This window comes from Tauraco erythrolophus, chromosome 1 (genome assembly GCF_009769465.1).
Source record: "Tauraco erythrolophus isolate bTauEry1 chromosome 1, bTauEry1.pri, whole genome shotgun sequence".
Classification (NCBI taxonomy): Eukaryota; Metazoa; Chordata; class Aves; order Musophagiformes; family Musophagidae; genus Tauraco; species Tauraco erythrolophus.
This window is the reverse complement of record NC_141465.1, coordinates 30,375,586-30,396,343: the sequence shown is the minus strand read 5'-3', so window position 1 is coordinate 30,396,343 and position 20,758 is coordinate 30,375,586. Positions and strand designations below refer to the sequence as shown.

General features: G+C 40.8%; 1 protein-coding gene across 1 annotated transcript in view; it reads left to right on the top strand.

Moving 5' to 3' along the window:
• Positions 1 to 3,642: 3,642 nt before the first annotated feature.
• GRIK1 (glutamate ionotropic receptor kainate type subunit 1) overlaps positions 3,643 to 20,758 on the top strand; it is a 103,153-nt gene continuing 86,037 nt past the window's right edge. Inside the window, exons 1-2 of the mRNA XM_086620450.1 lie at positions 3,643 to 3,655; positions 5,390 to 5,551. Of these exons, the coding sequence (XP_086476576.1) occupies positions 3,643 to 3,655; positions 5,390 to 5,551 (175 nt within the window). The remainder of the gene's footprint in view (positions 3,656 to 5,389; positions 5,552 to 20,758) is intronic.

Here is a 20,758-nt window from a genome sequence, read left to right as displayed (position 1 = left end):
ACAAGTCACCCTGGGAAGGAGAGAGCCCCTGGGTGCAGCAGGAGCAGGCAATACCTCGCCGCCTGCCTCCTCAGCTGCAGACCTGCATCCTGAGAATGGGGCTCCAGCCCCCTGGGAATGAGATTAAAGAGCCCCCTGGGACGTGTGGTAGCCATTACCCTCACGGTGCGCTGGCAGAGCCTTCCTGCCTTTTACTCACTCCAGCCACGCAGTCATTGCAGGGGAAGTTCCCAGGGGCACTTCCAACTGCAATGACCAATCTAGCTCTTAAGACTATTCGAGGAGTGGGAAATCAGGCACAGAGGAAGGCTTCTGCCAGAAATGCCATTAAGTCACTTTTCCAGGTCGTTGAGTGACCTTCCTTTGCTATTTGGGTAGGAAGCCTTGAACATGAGCATGCTCTTCTTAAGCAGAGTGGGATGCGCCAGCTGCCCTCTGAGCCGAGCAGATGTGCATGCACCAGGAGAGGGAAGCACAAGGGACAAGAAGAGGAGGGTGGGAAAGGCACTTTAGTTAAAAACACAAAACAAGGGTCAGGGAAATCTATGTGCACGACTTTGGACCATCACGTAAAGACACACTTGTGCCCCATGGTGCAGCACAGTTCAGCACGAAAAGCCTGGGCTAACGCCACTGAGCTGGGCCGGTGGGTTGCTGCCGAGCTGGCACATGTGCTGGTGTGCCTGTGCTGTGGCCAGGTGCTGGGTAGCCGGAGGTGGTACGCTGCCCAGCTCCCAGCCACCTCTGCGGAGCAGCAAACAGAGCTAAGGAAGCAAGTCTTTACTGTGTTTCTCAGTTTCGTACCTCCATAAAATAGAGTTCATCCAGACCTATCTGCACTTTCTTTGTTTGGTTGTGGTTTCGTTTTTGTTTTTTGTTTTTTTTTGCTAGTGCTGATGATATAATTTCATGTGCTAAAAGGAGAAAGCAGTCTCACTAAGAGGACATCAAAGCAAACGCAGGCCATGCTGTGTTTTAAATAAAAAGAGGAAACAGTAGTTTCTCCATGTCATTATCCTCTTTGCTGTGAATCTGCATCAGCAGTATTCAAAAGGTGGGAAACCTGGAAAACCCTTTTTTGGCAAATAACCATAATGCTGCTGTAATGTTAAATGATGCATATGGAAAATATGAGGCCCTCAAGGAGTCTGAGCCCCTGCCTGCGTTCCCAGCAGTGTTTCCCTGCAGTCACAGCAAGAAATGCAGCAAATCGGTGGAAAGGTGCCATACTACTTAAAAACCCCCTATGGTTTACCTCTGTGTAAACCTACTTCCTTAATGCTCTACTTGGGTTTGCTTTTTAAAGATCTGAATGGTGACTGTAAATTTCCATCAAAGCAGCTGCCTTCTTTAGTGAAATGAGTTCCTATTTTGTAGAAGGGCCCTTTGATCATTGAGGCATCAACAGAACATGCACAATCAAAAATAATAAAAAAAATGTTTGTAATGCTAAAAGCTTTGCTATAATTTATAAATGGAAAAAAAAAAAAACAACACAACCAAGCAAATGTCCAGCATCTGTGCATTTTCTTCCAGACAGCAGTGACCCAAACTGAGACTCTGGGCAAAGTGTAGAGAGTAAATAGAATTTCACATGCACATTCAAGACGACTGTCTCCAGTCAAACCTATCACCATGTTTTCAGATGTATTTGCAACCCTTCTTGCTCAGTTATCATCTTCATTCGAGCTACCTATAGGACAGTAACTCCAAACCTCTTCTTGTCTCTTTCTGGTTCTCTTTTCCTATTTAGAATGAAGTAATTCTTTTGTTTATCAGTCTCCTTCCTAACCTCAAGTCTGCAGTCAGTGCTCTGCAACATATCTTCTCCTGCAGTGGGACTGTAGTTCAGTCTAACTTTCTGAGCGCTCAGTGTTTAAGGTAGATTGTTATTTCCGTCGAACTGGGAGCCTCATCAGGTTCCTGTAATAGCCCTTTATAAAGATTTTCCTCAGGCACAGACCTGAAAAAAAGTGAGAAAACTGTCCTTCTTCTATCTAGAAAAAAAGTAGCTGATTTTACACACACGTATAACTTCCGAGGTTTGGAGACCCACGCTGTGCATCCATCTGCATGAAATCTCTTCTACGGAGATGAGAATATTTTAGCTCTGTAACACCTACCATGCAAAGAAGTATGCACTGGCTTAGTTTTAACTTTAGGCCCATTGAGCTCAGTAGGAGCAGTCGTGTGCATAAGTTTAGACATATGAGTCTCAGCAGAATGAGAGACAAAGAAAACATTTCTTCAGAAAACACATATGAAATTTTTACTCATTTGGATGGCAATAACAAAACCTCCAGGAGCCAGGACTTCAACCATGACTGCTGTGTGAAGTGTGATTCAGGCTTATTCTGCAAGTAATTTATAAGTATGTCATCTGTCTTGTCTTATTAAGAATTAAATCTGATAACGTGAAAAAAGTATCCCACAGTTTTTCAGATACTTCTCACATCTCTATATTTTCAGTGAAAAAAAAAAAGAAAAAAATGAATCAACTTGTATTTGCACTGCTTTTGTGCAAAAACCTGACTTTTAATTTTGAATTTGATGAATGTCATAGAGAAATGTGGGTAAAACTAATGTCCCCATTTCCTAAACTCACTTGGCTTTATGTAGGGTGAATGGTAAGTTTCATTCCAAGACAGAAACATCATAAAATTAATTTTTACATGTTTTTGTAAAAAATGCACAACCTCCACGCAAAAACGTTTGCAAATATTACATTGGATTCAGAGAAAGAGATTAATTTCTTTTCTCTTTAAAAAAAAAAAAAAAGCCAGAAAATGCCTTAAACAGGGAAGCCGTTCATTCACAGGGTTCACACAGAAGAGTTGAGAGAGAACACTGCTGAAATAAAGCATTTGCCACATTAGGCAAGGAGAAATAGGTTTTCTCACATCCTGATGAGATAGACATGATTAAACGTGTGGATTCCACACACAGCTTTCAAGAGGAGGCATTTGAAGTAATAAGAAGAGCTCTTAGGCAGCACAAGTGTGATCCATTTACACACAAAAATGGGAAAGAGAGATCGTGCAGCTTTGTCCTCCTCAGGAGAAGACCCCCAAGGACATCTTGTCCCCTGACATGCTGCCTCCTCCTTGCTCATTTCTCTAGAGGGAAATGCATCCAAGCACCTCAGCTGGGAGCCCAGCTGGCCTATAGCTATTAGCAGTGAGTTGCAATGCTGCTCCTTTTCCCTTTTCCTTTTTTTCCCTTTTTTCCCTTTTTCCATTTTCTTCTTTCTTTTCCTTTTCCTTTTTCCTTTCCTCTTCCTTTTCCTCTTCCTTTCCCCCTTCTTTTTCCTTTTCCTGGAATCATAGAACGGTTTGGGTTGGAAGGGACCTTTAAAGGTCGTCTAGTCCAGCCCCTGTGCAGTAAGCACGAACAACTTCAACTAGACCAGGTTGCTTAGAGCCCAGTTGAAATTGACCTTGAGTGTTTCCAGGGACAGGGCATCTACAACCTCTCTGGGAAACCTGTTCCAGTGTTTCACCAGCCTCATCGTAAACCCTTTCACCACCCTTTTCCCCTTTTTGTTTCCTCTTCCTCTCTTCCTCTTCCTCTTTTCCTCTTCCTCTTTTCCTCTTCCTCTTCCATTTTCCTGGTTTCCCTTTCCCACTGCCTTTGGCAGAAGGCATGGCGGTAGGAGGTGAGGCTGCAGTGCCTCTGCAGCTGGCAGAAAACCTGCTCCCAGCTGTCACCAGCTGTCAGAAATTACTGCAGCCCCCCAAAGCTGACGCATGATACAGAGCTGGAGCCGGTGTCATGCAGGCACAGCCACGCATGCTTCTCTGCTTCCCCCAACCTGCATCTTCCTCCAGCGGCAGGGAGCTGGGGAAGAATAAAAGCCACCTCCAACATAGTATGACCCCAATTTTCAAAGCCAAGCAAGGGTTTGTTATCAATTTCCAGGTCTGTTCAACAAGCATGTGGAGGGACTGTCTGCCAAATAAGGAGAAGCTTTCATTTGGGGTGTTGATGGATGAGAAGCTCAACATGAGCCGGCAATGTGCACTTGCAGCCCAGAAAGCCAACTGTATCCTGTGCTGCATCCAAAGAAGCATGGCCAGCAGGTCGAGGGAGGTGATTCTGCCCCTCTACTCTGCTCTCGTGAGACCCCGCCTGGAATACTGCATCCAGCTCTGGAGTCCCCAGCACAAGAAGGACATGGAGCTGCTGAATCGAGTCCAGAGGAGGGCCACGAAGATGATCCAAGGGCTGGAGCACCTCTGCTATGAAGACAGGCTGAGAAAGTTGGGGCTGTTCAGTCTGGAGAAGAGAAAGCTCCAGGGAGATATTATAGCAGTCTTCCAGTACCTAAAGGTAGTCTACAGGAAAGCTGGAGAGGGACTTTTGACAAGGGCGTGCAGTGGTAGAACAAGGGGCAATGGCTTTAAACTGAAAGAGGGCAGATTTAGATTAGATCTAAGGAAGAAATTCTTCACTCAGAGAGTGGTAAGGCACTGGAACAGGTTGCCCAGAGAAGCTATGGATGGTCCATCACTGAAAGTGTTCAAGGCCAGGTTGGATGAGGCTTTGAGCAACCTGGTGTAGTGGAAGGTGTCCCTGCCCATGGCAGCAGGGTTGGAGTTAGATGATCTTTGAGATCCCTTTCAACCCTAACCATTCTATGATTCTATGCTGCACCAATATTTTCAAGACAGTGTATACAGTAGCTTTGAGGTAACCTTTCTGAATAGCAAGAGATAATGTAATTAGTTTAATTTTTAAATTAATCCTTAAATATATACAACCCAGGCTATTTTCATCAACTATTTTATAAATTCCATATTGTAATTTATCTTTTCAATCGATCTTCTACTAGTGAATTTGCTAGTAATGCTCAACATCAGTCTCAAGCATCTTTTTCTAAAAAACTGGTACAACAGTGTTTGCTACCTCCAAGTCCTCTGGTAATGATTCCTACACTCATGAAAAACTGCATATTTTTTTAGCAGCTCAGCTACTTTGCTTTTCTGCTGTTTTTTCCCCCCAGACTTCTTGAATACATGCCATCTGGGCTCATTTGCTATTAAAAATTGTCTAGTTGGCACAGAATAAGATTTTAAAGATATACACACCTTTGAAAAGATCCAAATTATGCTCTAATAAGCTAACCAAATAACACTTGAGAAAAATAAACCAAATATTACGGAAACAGGAATTTCTCAGTCAGAAAATTTTCGATGACCTTTTTCTTTTTAATTTTCTTCTGTTTTCTCCTGTTTTTTTATTTGTGTAAATTTTCACACATTGAATGAAATGTAGCAAGGACCAACAGCAATTTCTTTTATTAATAAGCTTATTCAGCTTACTGCAGAAGCTTTATTGAATAAAAGTGAATTCTAAATGCCTAATAATACGTTTTTACTGCCTCTTCTAGAATTCAAACCTTCAGTCTACCACCATTCACAAAATAATGTATGTGACAAAAATTTAGCCACCATAGAGAAAAACCATCTGTCAGAGTTCGCGAAGGACAAATTTAAGAAATCATTTCTTGGCACGCCAAAGCCACATGTTGAAATCCTGTCAAGATCAACTGGTATTATTTTTGGCAGGATTAACCACACGAAGGCAGAGATTAAAAAGTTCTATCTCATGATTATGGACAATGCATGCGCTATCTGAAAGAACAAGCAATGTGACTGAATTTCTGACATGGCAATTTTGTACATAGGATCCTTTGTATAGCAAACAATCTGAAGAGGAGAAATGATTTAAAAAAATAAAAATTTTGTAAAAGAAGAGTTATACCTTGGCTTCATACCTTCTTTTCAGTCCACATCTATGCTCAGAACCCAGTTTGTAGCTGAAGTCTACATTTAGGTGAGTAAAAAGTCAGAACTCCAGTATGAATGGGAGCAGTAAAATACAGATTTTCATACCCACATCCCACTCCAAACCTCTTTTCTATGTTTGGGGTTTGGTTGATTTTAGGGAGCTGGATTTTGGATCCAGCATTTCTAATTTGCATAAAATTTTAATAATATTCTGGAGGCTAGTGTGATTATGATTTATGTATTCAGAAAAATGATCTGAGAAAGATATCTATTTATTTTAGTGGAATAATTTATTATACACTCACTATTTATACACAGTTGACACTTCAGTTATACCAATTTCCAGTATTATTTCCTGAGACTCTCCTTTTCTTCAGGCTCTTTGGAAGTTAGTGGCTACCTGTAGAACTACAAGTTACTTTTCCAGGAACAGGACTGAGCAGAGCATCACCTAAAAAGGTGCCTACAAGCTCCCCAGAAGGAATGATTCTGACAGTAACCGTCAAGGAGATACCATAATATAATAACTTACATTTCTTTTTAATTGATAATTAATACCATAAAACTATAGACTGTAGTTTAACTGTCTGAAACAATTTAATATTTCAATGATTGTATTTACTACATTGAATGTAAAGTCAAAGGTGTGTCCCAGGAAATGCTCCATATTCTGTGAAAAGGAAACATAATAGTCATTAGGGAGAAAAGAAAAATCAAAATGAAGGTTTGCAAGATATCCACACACCAGAAAGTGTGACATTTCACATGCAACATGTACAAACTATCCTTACTCTTTTCCTTAAAAACGCTTAGTGTTTGCTCTCAAACTCATTTGGCTAATTTCTATTTAATACCCTTTTAAATCACAGGCTTTCTGTTAGGGTTTCACTGAGCATTCAGCCTGTGTTTTACACCTGCTTTAGTCAGACATACCTGCACCGCCTGAAAGAAATTTAGTATACTCAGAAGATACGTGTAAAGAGTACCAAGTCAGCAGAGTGGACAGCCCAGTCCGGAGTCTATGGAATCTCAGAACGTTTACTGGTGGTACATGGACTCAGATTGCAGTGGTGGCTCTAGCAAGGGAAATTGCAGTTCTCTGCAATGGACTAGTGCCAGTCCTGCACACTGCCCGTAGAGCGTTTATATGGTACACAGAGCTTAAGCTAGCTCACTTCCCCCTGAGGAAAAAGCATTTTCAGAATGTTTCTAGGCTAGTAAGGAGTGCAAGTCTTCTCTTTTCGGGCTGGGTTTTGTAAGAAAAAGTGTTACTGGCACAAACAACGTGATTTAGATGCAAAGTTCTCCAAGCTTCGTGGTTATTATTTGGTCAAGTCTATGTGGTGCAGCAGTTCAAGTTTCTATGTTGCTCTCTCTCCACCAGTGCCACCACTGTACCACAACAGCTACCAGGTTCTTTGAATCCAAGCAGCCAACAGCTGTTTCCCCCCTCTCCCCTGCATTAAGGGACTGATTAACATGTGCAATCGCCCACACTCCCCTTTGGACATTTGAAGACCCTGTATTAATAGAGTCCTGGAGCTCACTCGTTCGCAGAGCTCCTAGAAACCAGAATGGAATAGCCAGCTACCTGGCAAATCTGAGGAGCACCATCAGCCATCCAGTATTCAAACAGTAATGAAATAACCATTGCTTCAGTTGCCCTCAGTCTTTCCCAAGCCAGCTGGCATTGTGCTGCAGGGAAATTACACATTCATTCTGATTATTTACTCTCATCTGCACTCTGCATTCCCCACCCTCTCCTGAATGTAACAATCATTACTGTTAATAAGGGCCAGACCAGCAAGTGCTGAGGGGCCAATCCAAAGGCCAAAAAAGTTAATGGAAGACTTTACATTTTGGATCGAAATCACACTTTCACACCCAGACAACTTCAGTGAAAGCTATGCACTCAGGTCTCGTGTCATTCCAGCAGGAGATGCGCATGTGCATCTGCAGATATTTTATGGAGACTGCATGGCTGCAAAACACTACTTAGTGGAGTTTATCAGCATGAGGAGATAATATCACAATGCACAGGGAAGGTTAGTGGTAGCTGCATACCTCAGAATAAGTCTCAGTTACTACCAAATTTGATGGTGACACTTCTGAATCCACAGGTTCCTACAATCAGCAGTTCGTTGATGATCAATGACACAGCTAGACAGAAAAATGAAGACTTTAAAAGCTTCTTCAGGGGCTGGATGACCAGTTCTTGCTAATTTTAATGGGAACTAGATATCTAAGACCGTTGCCAAGGGAAATAAGTGGGGAGGCCTTAAAGACTGCAGACCTAACACTTAAATAAATAAAAGATCAAATACAAGAATTCAGCAATTTTGTCCTTGCATCTAATTTTACAGCATTGACTGATTGTGCTGGAAATTGGTTAAACAATATATATGGTGAGAGAAAATTGTGGCAAAAGTCGATAGTTTAGGTCCTGCAAGAGATAAATGAAATGTACTCAGTGGAGGATCCTTAGCAGAACACAAGCTGCAGGGTAAAATATAAGATTCAATCAACTTCTGCAAATAATTTGAGCCCAATGCCATAAGTGCCTTAAATTAAATCCCTCTCAACAGGAGCCAATCTAAATCATTAAACATATGTCACGTAGAGAGCTATAATCACTAGAAGTGTCATCTACACAGCATTTCATTTACATAGCAAATGTATTGCGGTTGTTAATTTGACCATTTTTCAATGTTCAGTATCTCACAGAAAACATACATAGTTAGAAGCAATGCTTGTTTTGTCACCAAGCAAAAACCACATGTGCACATAATTCTGTTACCCAGTTTGTTGTGACATATATAACTGTGAAAGAAAGCTTTCCTGCCACGTGGGAGCATCCTTGTTCGAGATCTCTGGTACAATTTATTACTGCCTTTAGAGTTTCATAAAATTTCAGGCCAGGCGGGATCGTTAGAGGATCCACACCTATCTTCCATCATAAACAAGCAGCAGAATGTCATTCCCTCGCCTCAAAACTAAGCCCATTAACTTCTACATTACTGTAGCATGTCTTTCAGAAAGGCACTCAGGGTTGATTTGAATATATGACAACCTGTGAAGGAGTAGTGTTCTGGCTTATGGTCTTTACAGTTGTCCCTGTCAAGTGTCACATCGTTGGGAAAAAAAAAAAAACAAAACACCACAATCCTCTCTCTGTCTATGTGACTCGTGTCATTAGAAACTTTCACTAATCTGTGGGCAGCCAAGTCTTTGGAGGCTTGTCCATCCCCAGGTGACATGTGCATTGGTGATGTTCCAGATTTGCATGTTAGGGAAAATAAAAACTCGAGACATCTCTATGATCACTATCCTTCCTGCACCAAGTGCATCCTTTAATACAAAAATCAACAAGCCCAGTTCACTTGTGTTATGTAATACACTTTAGTGTATGTTGGAAGTCAGTCGCCTGGGACAGGGACTAGAGGTAGCCTGAGAAACTTCAGTGACACTGAGATTAGTGTCATGCCCAGCAGGCACCAGCATTTTGTAGGCACAAAATAACTAACCAAAACATAAAGGAGTGAAAGGATGTGCCAATATAGTGAACCTGAGCAGCCACTGTACCACATCAGCACTACTCAGCAAGTGTTTAAATAGCAGGGGTTTTGCTGTAATAACTTATCTCTTGAGTTACTGAAACCACTATAGTACTAAAGAATGTGCGTATGGGGTTAAATACTGATTTTGTTTAATAAAGGGCGAAAAGTTGCATTCACATCAGGGGGAGAAGAATCACATACTCTGAGAGAAATAGTCTTTCTTCCTACAAGTGCCTGCCTGAATCTTAAAAGTTTACGTGATATTCTCCAGGACAAGGATGCCCCACTTCAGAAGCCCCTTTAGTCAGCCTCTGGTTTGTACCCTGCTTTCCTTGGGCTCTGCCACATTCCCCTCAGAATGCCTTCTTCAGTGACATCGGGCATCTGAAAATCGTAGCCCAGTATTCATTTTAGAGCTGCAGTTCATGCTTAACAAGAACTGGTGAAGTCACTCAGGCAGTTCTGTTTCTCCAGTTTCAACAGCCGCAAAACACAACAGCTTCAGCAACCTGAAACAATCTCCATCCTCTCGTTATCCACCCTGAGGTTTTCAAATGTGCCGACATTGAGGAGCTCAGTTCAAACTCTCTTTGATTTTCAGGGGAAGACTAGCCTTGGTGTCACTTTGAAACAGACTTAATGTAGAGCTTCTAAAAAATGTATCCCATTCAAATATAGAAAATGTCAAAAAAATTCAAAGTAACAAAATGTATAGGAAGTTTTACATGCAGAAAGGGAAAGTGAGTCACTGAGCAAGGAAAATAAATCTTGTCTCTCCTGAGCTGAAGTTTTATTTTGAAACTTCAATTTTTCTCTCCTGATTGATGGTAACAATGTTGAAATTACAGCTGTAGAATGGGTTTCAAGCCATACTTTAAGCACTGTACTAATTATGAGTAATTACAGTTTCCTCTTCATTGCAAAGTTATTTTATGGACTTTTGATCGAAATTTCTGTCAATGAAGATATGAGGCTAAAAAAACCCCACATAATAGCTATACCTAGAAGCCTCAGCTTTTATATTTTAAAAATCTGAGCAATGATTTATTAACTCAGATGTTCACCTCCTGGAGCCTGGAGATGTTGTATCCAGTTTTTAAGAAAATTGTCTTTTTCTTTCTTTTATTTTTTTTCTTATTCATTTAAAATTATGCCACCGTTTTAACCCATTTTCCATAATTTTCCACAACCAAATTTTCCTGCCCTTTTTTTTAAAAAAGTACATATCTAACTTTCCTTTCAATAACTATGTTAATTACAACTAAGTATAGCTATAACATAAGAAATAAGTGCAATACCTATAATAACTAATATCTCTAACTAGCATTAATAATTCCTGATGAAGCTGTTCCCACTGAAGCTTTTGAGTGGTTAGCCATAAGGAGATGGAATATCTAATGCTGTGCCACATCCTGTAAGAGTTTTCCTTGCAAAATTTGGGCTTGATCCGTGGCTCAGAGAAGTCAATGGAAAGACTTGGGCTTCAATTACGTTGATTTCCTATGACAGGTAAGGCTAGATCAGGAAAAAAAAAATTAAAAAGGAAGAAAATAGTCCTGAAGAGACAGAATGTTGGATGAAACAACCAAAGAGATTCAAAATCTAAAAGTATACTTACAGTGCAGCACAGTTTTAATGCAAGAACAGACTATCCAGGCTTTGTGGTAAAAATCCAAGGATCATTGTGTACAGTCATGCTACAATAATTTCATTTGCAACCAGATATAAACTAGGATACATTTCAGTTAACGCTTGCTGACGAGCAGAGATATATGCATATTTGAGGGGTTTTGTTTGTTTTTAAGAATTTTATGAGTCTTTCAAAGTCCTCATTCAGACAAACCGCATCTGTTGCATGTAGCTCTTGGAATACAGAAGAAAGTGCTATCTTCAAAACCACTCTGGAGAAGAAACAAAGAAGAAAAATAGATGTAGCTGATTTAGGCTTTTCTACTCAGTTTTATACTGAATTCATCCTCGAGAACTGGGTAGTAAGTCCCAGCATTGGAATGCTTCAATTTGAGTATGACTGCTGGTGAAAGACATTTCTATGTACGCACCAGGTACAATTGTTAAACATTTCATGTTTGGGTTTTATCTAGTTACAACATTGCTGGCTCAGGTATCCTGAAATTTGCTTACAGAGCATGAAAGTGGCTTACCTCAAAGATGCTACTTTCACAGATTTCGTGAGTGATTTGAGTAGGAGCCTCTCAAGTCCCCAGATTCACGTACAAATGAAAAGTTTAGTTCCAAAGAACCTTCAGAGTTATTCAGCATTAAGAAAAGTGATGATACAACCTGGAAGGTTCTCTCAAAGCAAGAATTTCTGGCATTAAGGGTCTTACATCCCCTTTAATTTAGACCCCATTATGCATAGGAATTTCAACACCATATGCTTCTCTGTCAGATGGCTTAACACTGCTGGGAAGTCTTGGTTTCCTCTGTGCATTCTAAGTATTTTCAGATCAGTCTTGCTAGAATATGAGTTTTTGAAGTACATACGCTTTTTCGTAGGGGGAAAAAAAACAAGTATTACAAGAAAACAGTGTTCCTATAGTTCTTTGGGTTCCCATTCCAAATTTCTATTGAAGCTGCATGATTTAACACTGCATGTAAAGTTGTGATTAGGTGCAGATACATTCTGTTTACACTTGTTGCTTTAACATTTGCAAATGTAGATCTGAATAAGATATTTTTCAGGCACAAATGGCCCTCAGTAGATTGAGGAATAGAAATGTTCCAGATTGATAATTACCAAGAAAGCTTTAAATTGCAGGCACCTCAACTAAGTGTCTTTTCAAGAGCCAACCATCATTATTGTAAAGAAATATGGCAACTCAAAGTGCAGGTGCTGATTAAACATTGCTTGTAAAAGTGGATCGGTTGCAAAATCTGCAACCACCACCCTTAAAAGCATAATCTTAGATGAGCCTACTTAGATATTTTACTTTCCAAGACTGAAAATGTATCCTGGTATTTTTCTTTAAAGCACCTGCTATGCTGAGGCTGCATAAATATCTTGTTTAGAAAAATGTCAGCTCATTTTCTATGTGTTCCTTTTTGAAACTTGAGGATTTAAAGATGAAACTACCTTAATGCTGGTAAGAGAGAGACAGAATAATCCAGCAGGATGGAAGAAAATATATTTCTATAAAGTTTAAAAACTATTAGGTAAGTCCTGAGCAAAATCTGCTGATTTCCTTTCATCTCACAAACCATGGGGGACTGTCAGTGAAGTACCCCATCCCAATGGTGTGCTTGGAGTTTTAGGAGAACCAAAACAATTGATCCAGTGGGAAACCTGGTAATGTTAGGTTTTATATCTTTCCTCTATACCAATAAAAGATTAAGGGAGAGGGGGATTTATTTATTTTAATGAAAATCAGTTCAATCACTTATGTCTTTTTTTTTAAGTTGCTGTGTTAAACTTCAGGTTTATACTTTCTTAATTACTTATCTGACATGATCTGAGTGGCTTGTGACACTCTTACCTGTATTTTGTCACTCTTTGTAGAAGTCTGTGAGTCTTTCTGTCACATTGCAACAAGCTCGCCTGTGAACAAGAGCAGTAAAAGAGGCTTGGGAAAATCTTTCACTTGGTTAGCTGCAGCATGAACATACTCTATCCACTAAGGGGCTGTGCAGGGTTCTGGTCCTTAGCTTCTTTTTTTTTGTCAGAGGAACTCAAAGGCTTCTTCCACAGAATAATCTTTTCCTAATAGACATGTTGCATAGTTCCCCTGTAAGCCAAGACAAGCTCAGCAAGCAACGTGTCAAGCTGGCTATGTTTTATTAATGCACATCTTCTGAGTGCTGAGCATCCACCTTTATCTAATAGCTTTAAAACACAGCTGATGCTCCCCTTTGCTGAGATGTTACAAGAAATGCCATCATTTCAGTCTGAAGAGGAGTGAAGCACACTCGGCTTAATGGTCTATTTCAGTAACAGACATATTTAAATGGCTGTTGGGCCAAACCCAGTTTTCATCTAAATGAAGCTGAGCAGACCTGAGGAGAAGAAAGGCAGCAAGGCTGAGGCTGCGCGTTGAGAAGGTGCAAGTGAGAGACGGTGCTGGGTGAGGAGGAGCAGGGAATAACAGCTTCCCTGCACTGATCTTCTTCCTCCGTGCTTTGCTTGGGGCATGCATCTCCCGGGGTTAGAGGTGTGGACAGCAGAGGAAGGTGCCAAGAAGTTCCCAGGTGTTGTCTCTGGTGTACTTTTGAAGCTGAATCAGGAAGATTTCTGATTCAGTTGCTTGGTGGTAAGACTATAGGATATGTTGCCTTATGCAGAGTCATTGGAAGACCGCACAGGTCCTGGGCTCACATTGGTCAGGAAAATTTTTATTATGCTTTTCATAGAAACAGATTCATACTGTCACCATTTTGTTGACAAAATTTTTGGGGGTATAGTCTGGCATTTCCCAGTGAGGCTGGAGAGAGGGGACGCATCTCTCAGGCCACTGTCCTAGCCCCTGGTTTATTGGCTGCCCTATGCTACACAAGTCTCTCATGTTGTGATAACGAACAGAAAAATTACATGAGAGGTCTCATTTTCCCTCTGATGAGAACGATAAAGACACCAGAACTGAACCCCATTGACTGCATTTACTGCCTGTAGCAGTGGGACCAGAGGCTCCAGCCGTGAGCCAAGACTTGGGCAGGGTTAGTGAAGAGCCCTCGGCAAGCTCCAGCCACCATGGGAGAAGGAAAGGGTGGTGACTGTAACAGGTGATGTCCTCTCCATTTTAGCTGAATTATTTTAAGCCTTTCCTCCAGAGTGAGAGGACCAACTTTCTGCCATAAACAGTCATTGCATATTAGAAGGAAAGCAAAGTAAAAATTCACTGTTACTTCATGCAGAGTGTGTGACAGCAAAAGCTAATGTAATCTTTGTATCCTTAATGTTTAAACTCTTGATTAGGCTACTATTTTTTGCATGCTCAAAATTACAAAGTATCCATACTAATTTACAAATTAAGATCTCTACTGTAGCTCGCTAGCTGTAAGCATCTTGGCATTCCCCATGTCAATCATTTCTGGATCGATAGGTAGCACTGCCTTTAGGGGAATTGTAGCAGTTGGATTTCAGAAAGAGAAGAGTGAGTGACTAAAGTTAGAGTGTAAAATGTCTCCCCTACCAACTTTAACCTCCCTCCACCACCACCTCTTTTCTGAAAAGGATGTACTTCTGAATAGTCTGTGATCTGAGTTTATCCATGCTTTTTCAGGATAAGCTCCGCTTTCTTCAGCTTTAATAAAGACCTTATGTTCCTAAGCATCTTACAGATAATAGTGCTTAATGGGCACTCAAGAAAAGAAAGCGTATATAATTTTTAAGGATATAACCCTGATGTTTATACATAAAAATGCTGTTTACTGAATAGCACACATTTCAAAGTATAGTCTAGGGTGTTGAAATGTCTTTCTATTTCTATCTAACAGCTTGAGAAAAATGGCTAATCCTGAAGTCGTTTCATTGCATATGCAAACTCACAATTACTTTACAGTAAGGCTATATTCTCACACCTCAGGATTGCTCGCCAAAGGAACCTTTTCAGGACTTCAGTCGAATGAATCTATACGTCTTTCTATGGGTCATCTGCTGCCACAGTGCAGAAAAAAAAACTAAAACGTCTGCACATCTTGTATTGATTGCTCTTTCTGGAAAGTGTAATATCTTGTAACCACTGCAAAGGAAGGTGGTGAAGCACTTTTTGCAGATATACCTCCTGTTTTAACCAGGGGCCTATATAAAACCAGGTGGTGAAACCCCTCTGAATTGGATTTTCCTTGTTATTCTTTTAGATAGGGTCTCTATTGCTCTGTTTGTTTCAAGGTTTCCTCCTATGTAAGGTACAATTACTTTGTATCTGCAGAAATCTTACTATATTTTTTAAGGAATCTTAGAGTTTTGAGATGGTATCAGACAAAATCAGTAAATAAAACTTCCATCAAGTTCTGTAGCTCAATGCCATCAAGTCTTTTAGTCTTCATTCAGCGAGCGTTCTTTCTATACTCCTCATCTACTTTTTATTTCTGTGAAATTCTTTTTCCCTTCCTTTATTCCTTAATATAAACATGGAGTTCTTTCTGTGATTGTTCTTTCCTCTCTACTTTCTTGTTGCCTTTCCATCCCTTTCCATTATCAGAAGCACCTTGTAATCCAGCACATGATTGGCAATTAATATGTCAAGATGTCTGGATGTCTCAGAGGACAGATATGTAGGAAAAACATATCTGTGAAGTAGTGCTCTGAAAGATTTAAAAAGACACTAGCAAGTAAGTTTCTCTTCCAGTGGGACTATTTAAGTTCTTACAGCATGGAGGGAGAAACGCTCAGCCGTGAGAGATTTAGATCAAAACCTTGATAATCATTTATCTCCTTCAGTAAAGTCTGATATCTTCTGAACAAAATGATGGGAAGGGAAGTTTAAAAGCCTGTTACTTTGTTCCTGGGAGCCTTAAAAAAAGGGAATGAAACCCCTGTCTCTGCAGAGTCCTGGAGCATTTTTGCCACGCAGGTTACAGATTAGGAGGATTACAGCAAGAGGTGCGGGGCTGTGCATGGTGGATCCAGCTGCACAGCTGCAGCCAGCGCGTGGTTAGCAAGTGCATTCGCCAAGGTCATCTCATTAACTAAAAGAATGGCTTTATTACTTTATACTCCTGACTGTCCCTGTGAGCATTGTGGCAGGGCTCACACTGAGCCAAAACATTCACTTGAAGCACTTGTCACGGGAGCTGGGGTGGGTGAGGGCTTCCTCGCTGTGCTGTGGGGAGCGCGTTTCATCGCAACGCTGCCCTGTCGCTGGGGAGCTCTGGAGAGACCAGCTCCGTTCCTACCGCTCATCCCGATTAAAATGTGGCTCTGTTGAAGGAGGAGGCTTTGCAAAGACAGCATGCAAGCCGTGCTGTGCAAAGCGGGCCAGGTTGTACGTGCAGGCAGAGGGAAAGCGGGGTACCAAAACTCCGTCTATGCTGCTTTAGCCAGTGCCCTGCTCCTGGAGAAAACATCTCACACAGAATCTAACCGTGGTCTCTGCCGGGCTCATCTGCCTAATTCTAGTTCCAACAAGAAATAGGAAACAATTCTTATCCCCTCCTTCTTGCGGCACGGCCAGAAACAGCATCTGATGGTACCCAGTGTTGCATGTGTAACCAGGTAATTAGAACCAATTTTCTCCCTCTCCTATTTTTCTCTTGTTCAAAATTAATGCTGCAATGCATGGATAGCTAGTTTGCCCAAGTAGGCATGGTTATGTGGAGGGAAAAACAGCAAACAATATAAATAAGATATGTATTATCCTGCATTTGCAGTACCTCCTGACTATCCTCTGCATCAAGTGAAAACAATAAAATAAAGGCAGCAAGAAAACAGGTTTTAAAATTTCTATTAAACAGAGAGTTTGCACCTCTAAAGTGATCCTTTAGTTTCCGGCTCGTACTGCCACTGTAGTGCAAGAGATACCTAAATCAGGTCAACTATTTTTTTCCCTGTTAAAAAAAAAAAGTTCATTACTTTTAGAAATTCTATAACATGAATCATGCCGACTGAGCCTTTGGGAAATATCTCCGAACTCAGGAGCTGAACTCAAATAAATCCCATCGGAAAAGGCAGATCTTTGTATCTTAATAAGCTCAACTTTTTATATATGTACATACACATACATATTTTTATCCCTCTGCTTTCCACAGAATAAAAGCATCGTTGAATGCATTACCTTGCTAGAATGCAGATAATTATAAAATCCCAGCCTGGTTATAAAACCCTGGCTCTCATAGAGAAGGTTTTGGATAGAGAAGTGCTTTAACATTTTCTGTTTAAGATCGTTTCCCTCTTTTTTACTCTTCATATCAATCTTTAACTAGACCTTGTTTTCTGTGAGTTACATTTTCAGACCTGGTATAAGGGGTTGCAGCTCTTAGGCAGTCACAGAACTCGCACCTGTCTGCACGAGGGCTGAAACCAAAATGTGATTTCTGCGAGTTTCACCGCTGTGTAATTAAGCACTAACCATGTTGCATGAAAATAACAGAAAGGCTCAGTCCCTGTGAGAGCTCAGTCTAAATCAAGCAAATTCTGAATCAGACTGCAAAGCCTGACAAACCGTATCTCACCTCTTGTTAAAGCTGAGAGTAAAATCTTCACAGAAGGGACTGGGATACAGTCACGTCCTGAAGATGTGCCCAGAGGTGGGTTTTAGATGCGCAGTTCTGAACCTAGGAGATACCAAATTTGCCAAACATTCAGTGACATTTCTAAAAACAAATCCAATCTTAAAAAAAACAGTCCTCACATTTACCGAATTTGACACTTGAGTTCCACCCCTTTCATCTTTCTTTGTCGAGTCTCAGGTCGTGAACCTGTCCCAGATTTTAGCTTCCCAGACCTACCACACAGTCATGGAAAGGAAAATGCAACCATCACCCCAACCCCCCAAAGCCAACCCTGCTCCAAATTGTTTTGTTTGCTTGCAAATTTCTTGTAGTCTGGAGAAGCTTGCAATCTACAGACAGCAAAGCAAGAAAATGCAGAGATAGGAATAAGGGAGGCAGGAAATCCAGGTGGGTGCCAGAGTGAGATATTTGCTTTCTGTGCCCACCGTCTCTTCTTTTATTTTAGAGTCGGATGGCTGAAAGCAGTGAGAGTAGAGCGTAGAAAGGGCAAGTGTATAGGCTTCGAGTTTTGTTTGAAGTGTGTCCTGAAAAGAGGAGCCCACAGACAGACGATGAGTTACAGAAGGAAAACGATCCAGACCCAAGATCTGGCATAGGCAATGAAATGGTAGTGACATTTGGCAGGATATAGCAATGAGGAATAAAATTGAAGGCACGCTGGACAGAAACCAGGCTGGGTGAATGCAAAGACGGTGAATGCCGAGATAAGGGCAGGGGCTTGAAAAAGGGCGGGAATCAGCTGAAACAGAGCACAATGTATGGAAGTTTTCCAAAACAGCTTTTGAACATATTGAAGAGGGAATGATGGTAGGAAAGTCACTCAAGCTCTCAGTTTCACTGTCTGTAAAATGAGGATGATAATAGCTGCCTAACTCAGAGGTCCCTGTTGCAAGGCTAAACTCACCCGTGCGAAGAATGCTAATGTGTTCAGTTTGCCTTCTGTGAGCCAAGTGCAAACCCCATGCATCTAATTCGACAAAAACCTTGGGGAGTAAACCCACTTCAGTCTGCATTTGTAAATGTAAAATGCAATTACAGTTTGTTATAGGATTGTGATTGGTAATGATTCTTCCTGAGAAACTTTTTTTTTTTTTTTAATACACACACACACATATCAGAGTAGTTTATAGATCATGTATAAATTAGAGGTAATAGCCAATTTCTGGACTAATCTCACACAGTCAGTGAGCTAACTTTAAAAAGAAAGATATTGTTAAACTGTCTGCTAAAGGTAAGCCTCTAAGTAATAACTCATTTGATTATTCTTTTCCAGTAAGATGAATGCCCAGACTTAGCTCTGTAATGAGTGCACTTGCCCTGGCTCTCAGTTGAACGCCTCGTGGCGTCCTCGGAGAATATGTCCTCTGGTAAGAGGCAAGGATGAAAAAAAATGCTTTGAGGGGGTTTCCAGTAGCAAGTGCTTTCACTCCAAGTGACATGCTTTTTAACTCTGTAAGTGGACATTAACTGGAGAAAAAAGTCTTCATAAGCACTGGTTTGCTGTGCCCTGTTCGTTTTCGAGCCAGCAGGTCTACCTCTGCGACTCTGCCAGCCCCACTGAGCTTCAGAAGCGCGTGTGAGTCCATAGGCAGACTGGCAGTGGAGTGGTGTGAGTCCTTATTTATATCAACAGAGAGCAAGGGCAAAACTGCATGCTAATTTGGCTTTATGAATCTCCTATGTTAACTTGGCATCAACAACAGCTTGTCTTTCGGGAAACCAGTGACACATAGCTGCACAGTCATTAGGATTTTTACTCTCATTTCTCTTCAATGACTGACAGGTGGGTTTTAATGAGGTCTCATGGACCTCCTGGTGTTCAGATGGTACTGTGGAAAGGAGGGGAGGCTTCTCAGAGCATAAATCCCTCCAGGAGATAGATGTTCAGATGTTTCTGGAAATCCGGCTAGAAAATCACCTGCATGTCATGGCACTGGATTGCCTTTGAAAGCCATCAGTGACTCAAAGCTTCAGGAATGGAGCAATGACTTCCAGCAGGTCCTGTGCTTCCATATTGCTTATTCAGTGTGTCATCCTGTGCAACAAACACCTCCCCAGATGGACGAGAAGGTGCACGTCTTACGCTCAGGCTATGAAACTAGGATACCCTTTGAGCAAGGAAAGGAAACCTGGACATCAACCATGTAGAGATAGGATTTTATCCTTAACTGGAAAGAGTTGCAAGTCCCCTTTTTCTCTAGCAAAAGGAAGAATAACCTGTGTCTTTATGAGGAAAATCTTAGTTGTTAATCTTAACTATGTTTTTCTTCTACCATCCTTCTTAGTCTGTATATTTTAATGTTTCAAATGTTTTTACTGCATAGTCAGCATGTTTGTTTTCAAACAGCATTTTTTTGAAGTCCAGAAACCTGAATAAGCATGTAAACAACATACAGCTTTCAGTTTTTTTAACACCTTCTGTTTCTCACTTTAATTTCTGTCAGATTATCAAAATACTTGGTGTTAGTATTAATATGGCTACTCCTGGAGTTATATGCATATCTGAGTAGCTGATCTATTGTCTTTAAGTTGCTGGTTCTGCTGTCTATAGGAAAGAGATGGTATGCTGGGAGACAAAACTCTGGCAGCAAATAAAAATCCCAGCAATATATCTTTTAAATCTCATTGTATCTAGTGGGTTGACTTATGGTCCTTGAATACTATATCAAGGATTCAGCAACATTTTTCCCTATTTTAACAGCACAAGCAAATTACTTCCCTACACTGCCAGCATTTTCCACTAGTCAAAAATAGAGAGAATTATGTTAGTAATAAAGAATATCATTAAAAAATGTCTGGAGGACAGTTCAATAGCTGAGTGGAATTCCAGCATGGGAGGAAGGCTGACTGCTTGTCCAGTGTGTAAGCATGGACATGGACTTGCTATAGAGCTGCCTCACACAGCCACCAGTGAGCTGAAGTGACTTTTAACAGATTTAATTAGGAAATATGATATTTATCCATCAAGATAATGAACATGAGAATGTCCCAGAGCAAGATCTACATTTGAAAAACAACTGCTTTTTTGGCATGTATATGGTGACCACTGGGTCTCAGGCTGGCTTAAGAGCAGAATGCATTTTTTCTCTTTCAGTCTCCTTTATGTTTCAGAAGGAAATATAGATCACTCAAAAAGCATGGCACTTTCACACTTCTGTTTTGCAAGCTATCAGTACCATCTTTCTCTGTAAACCTACCTCCATTTTGTATGGCTTTCGGTAGTATTTT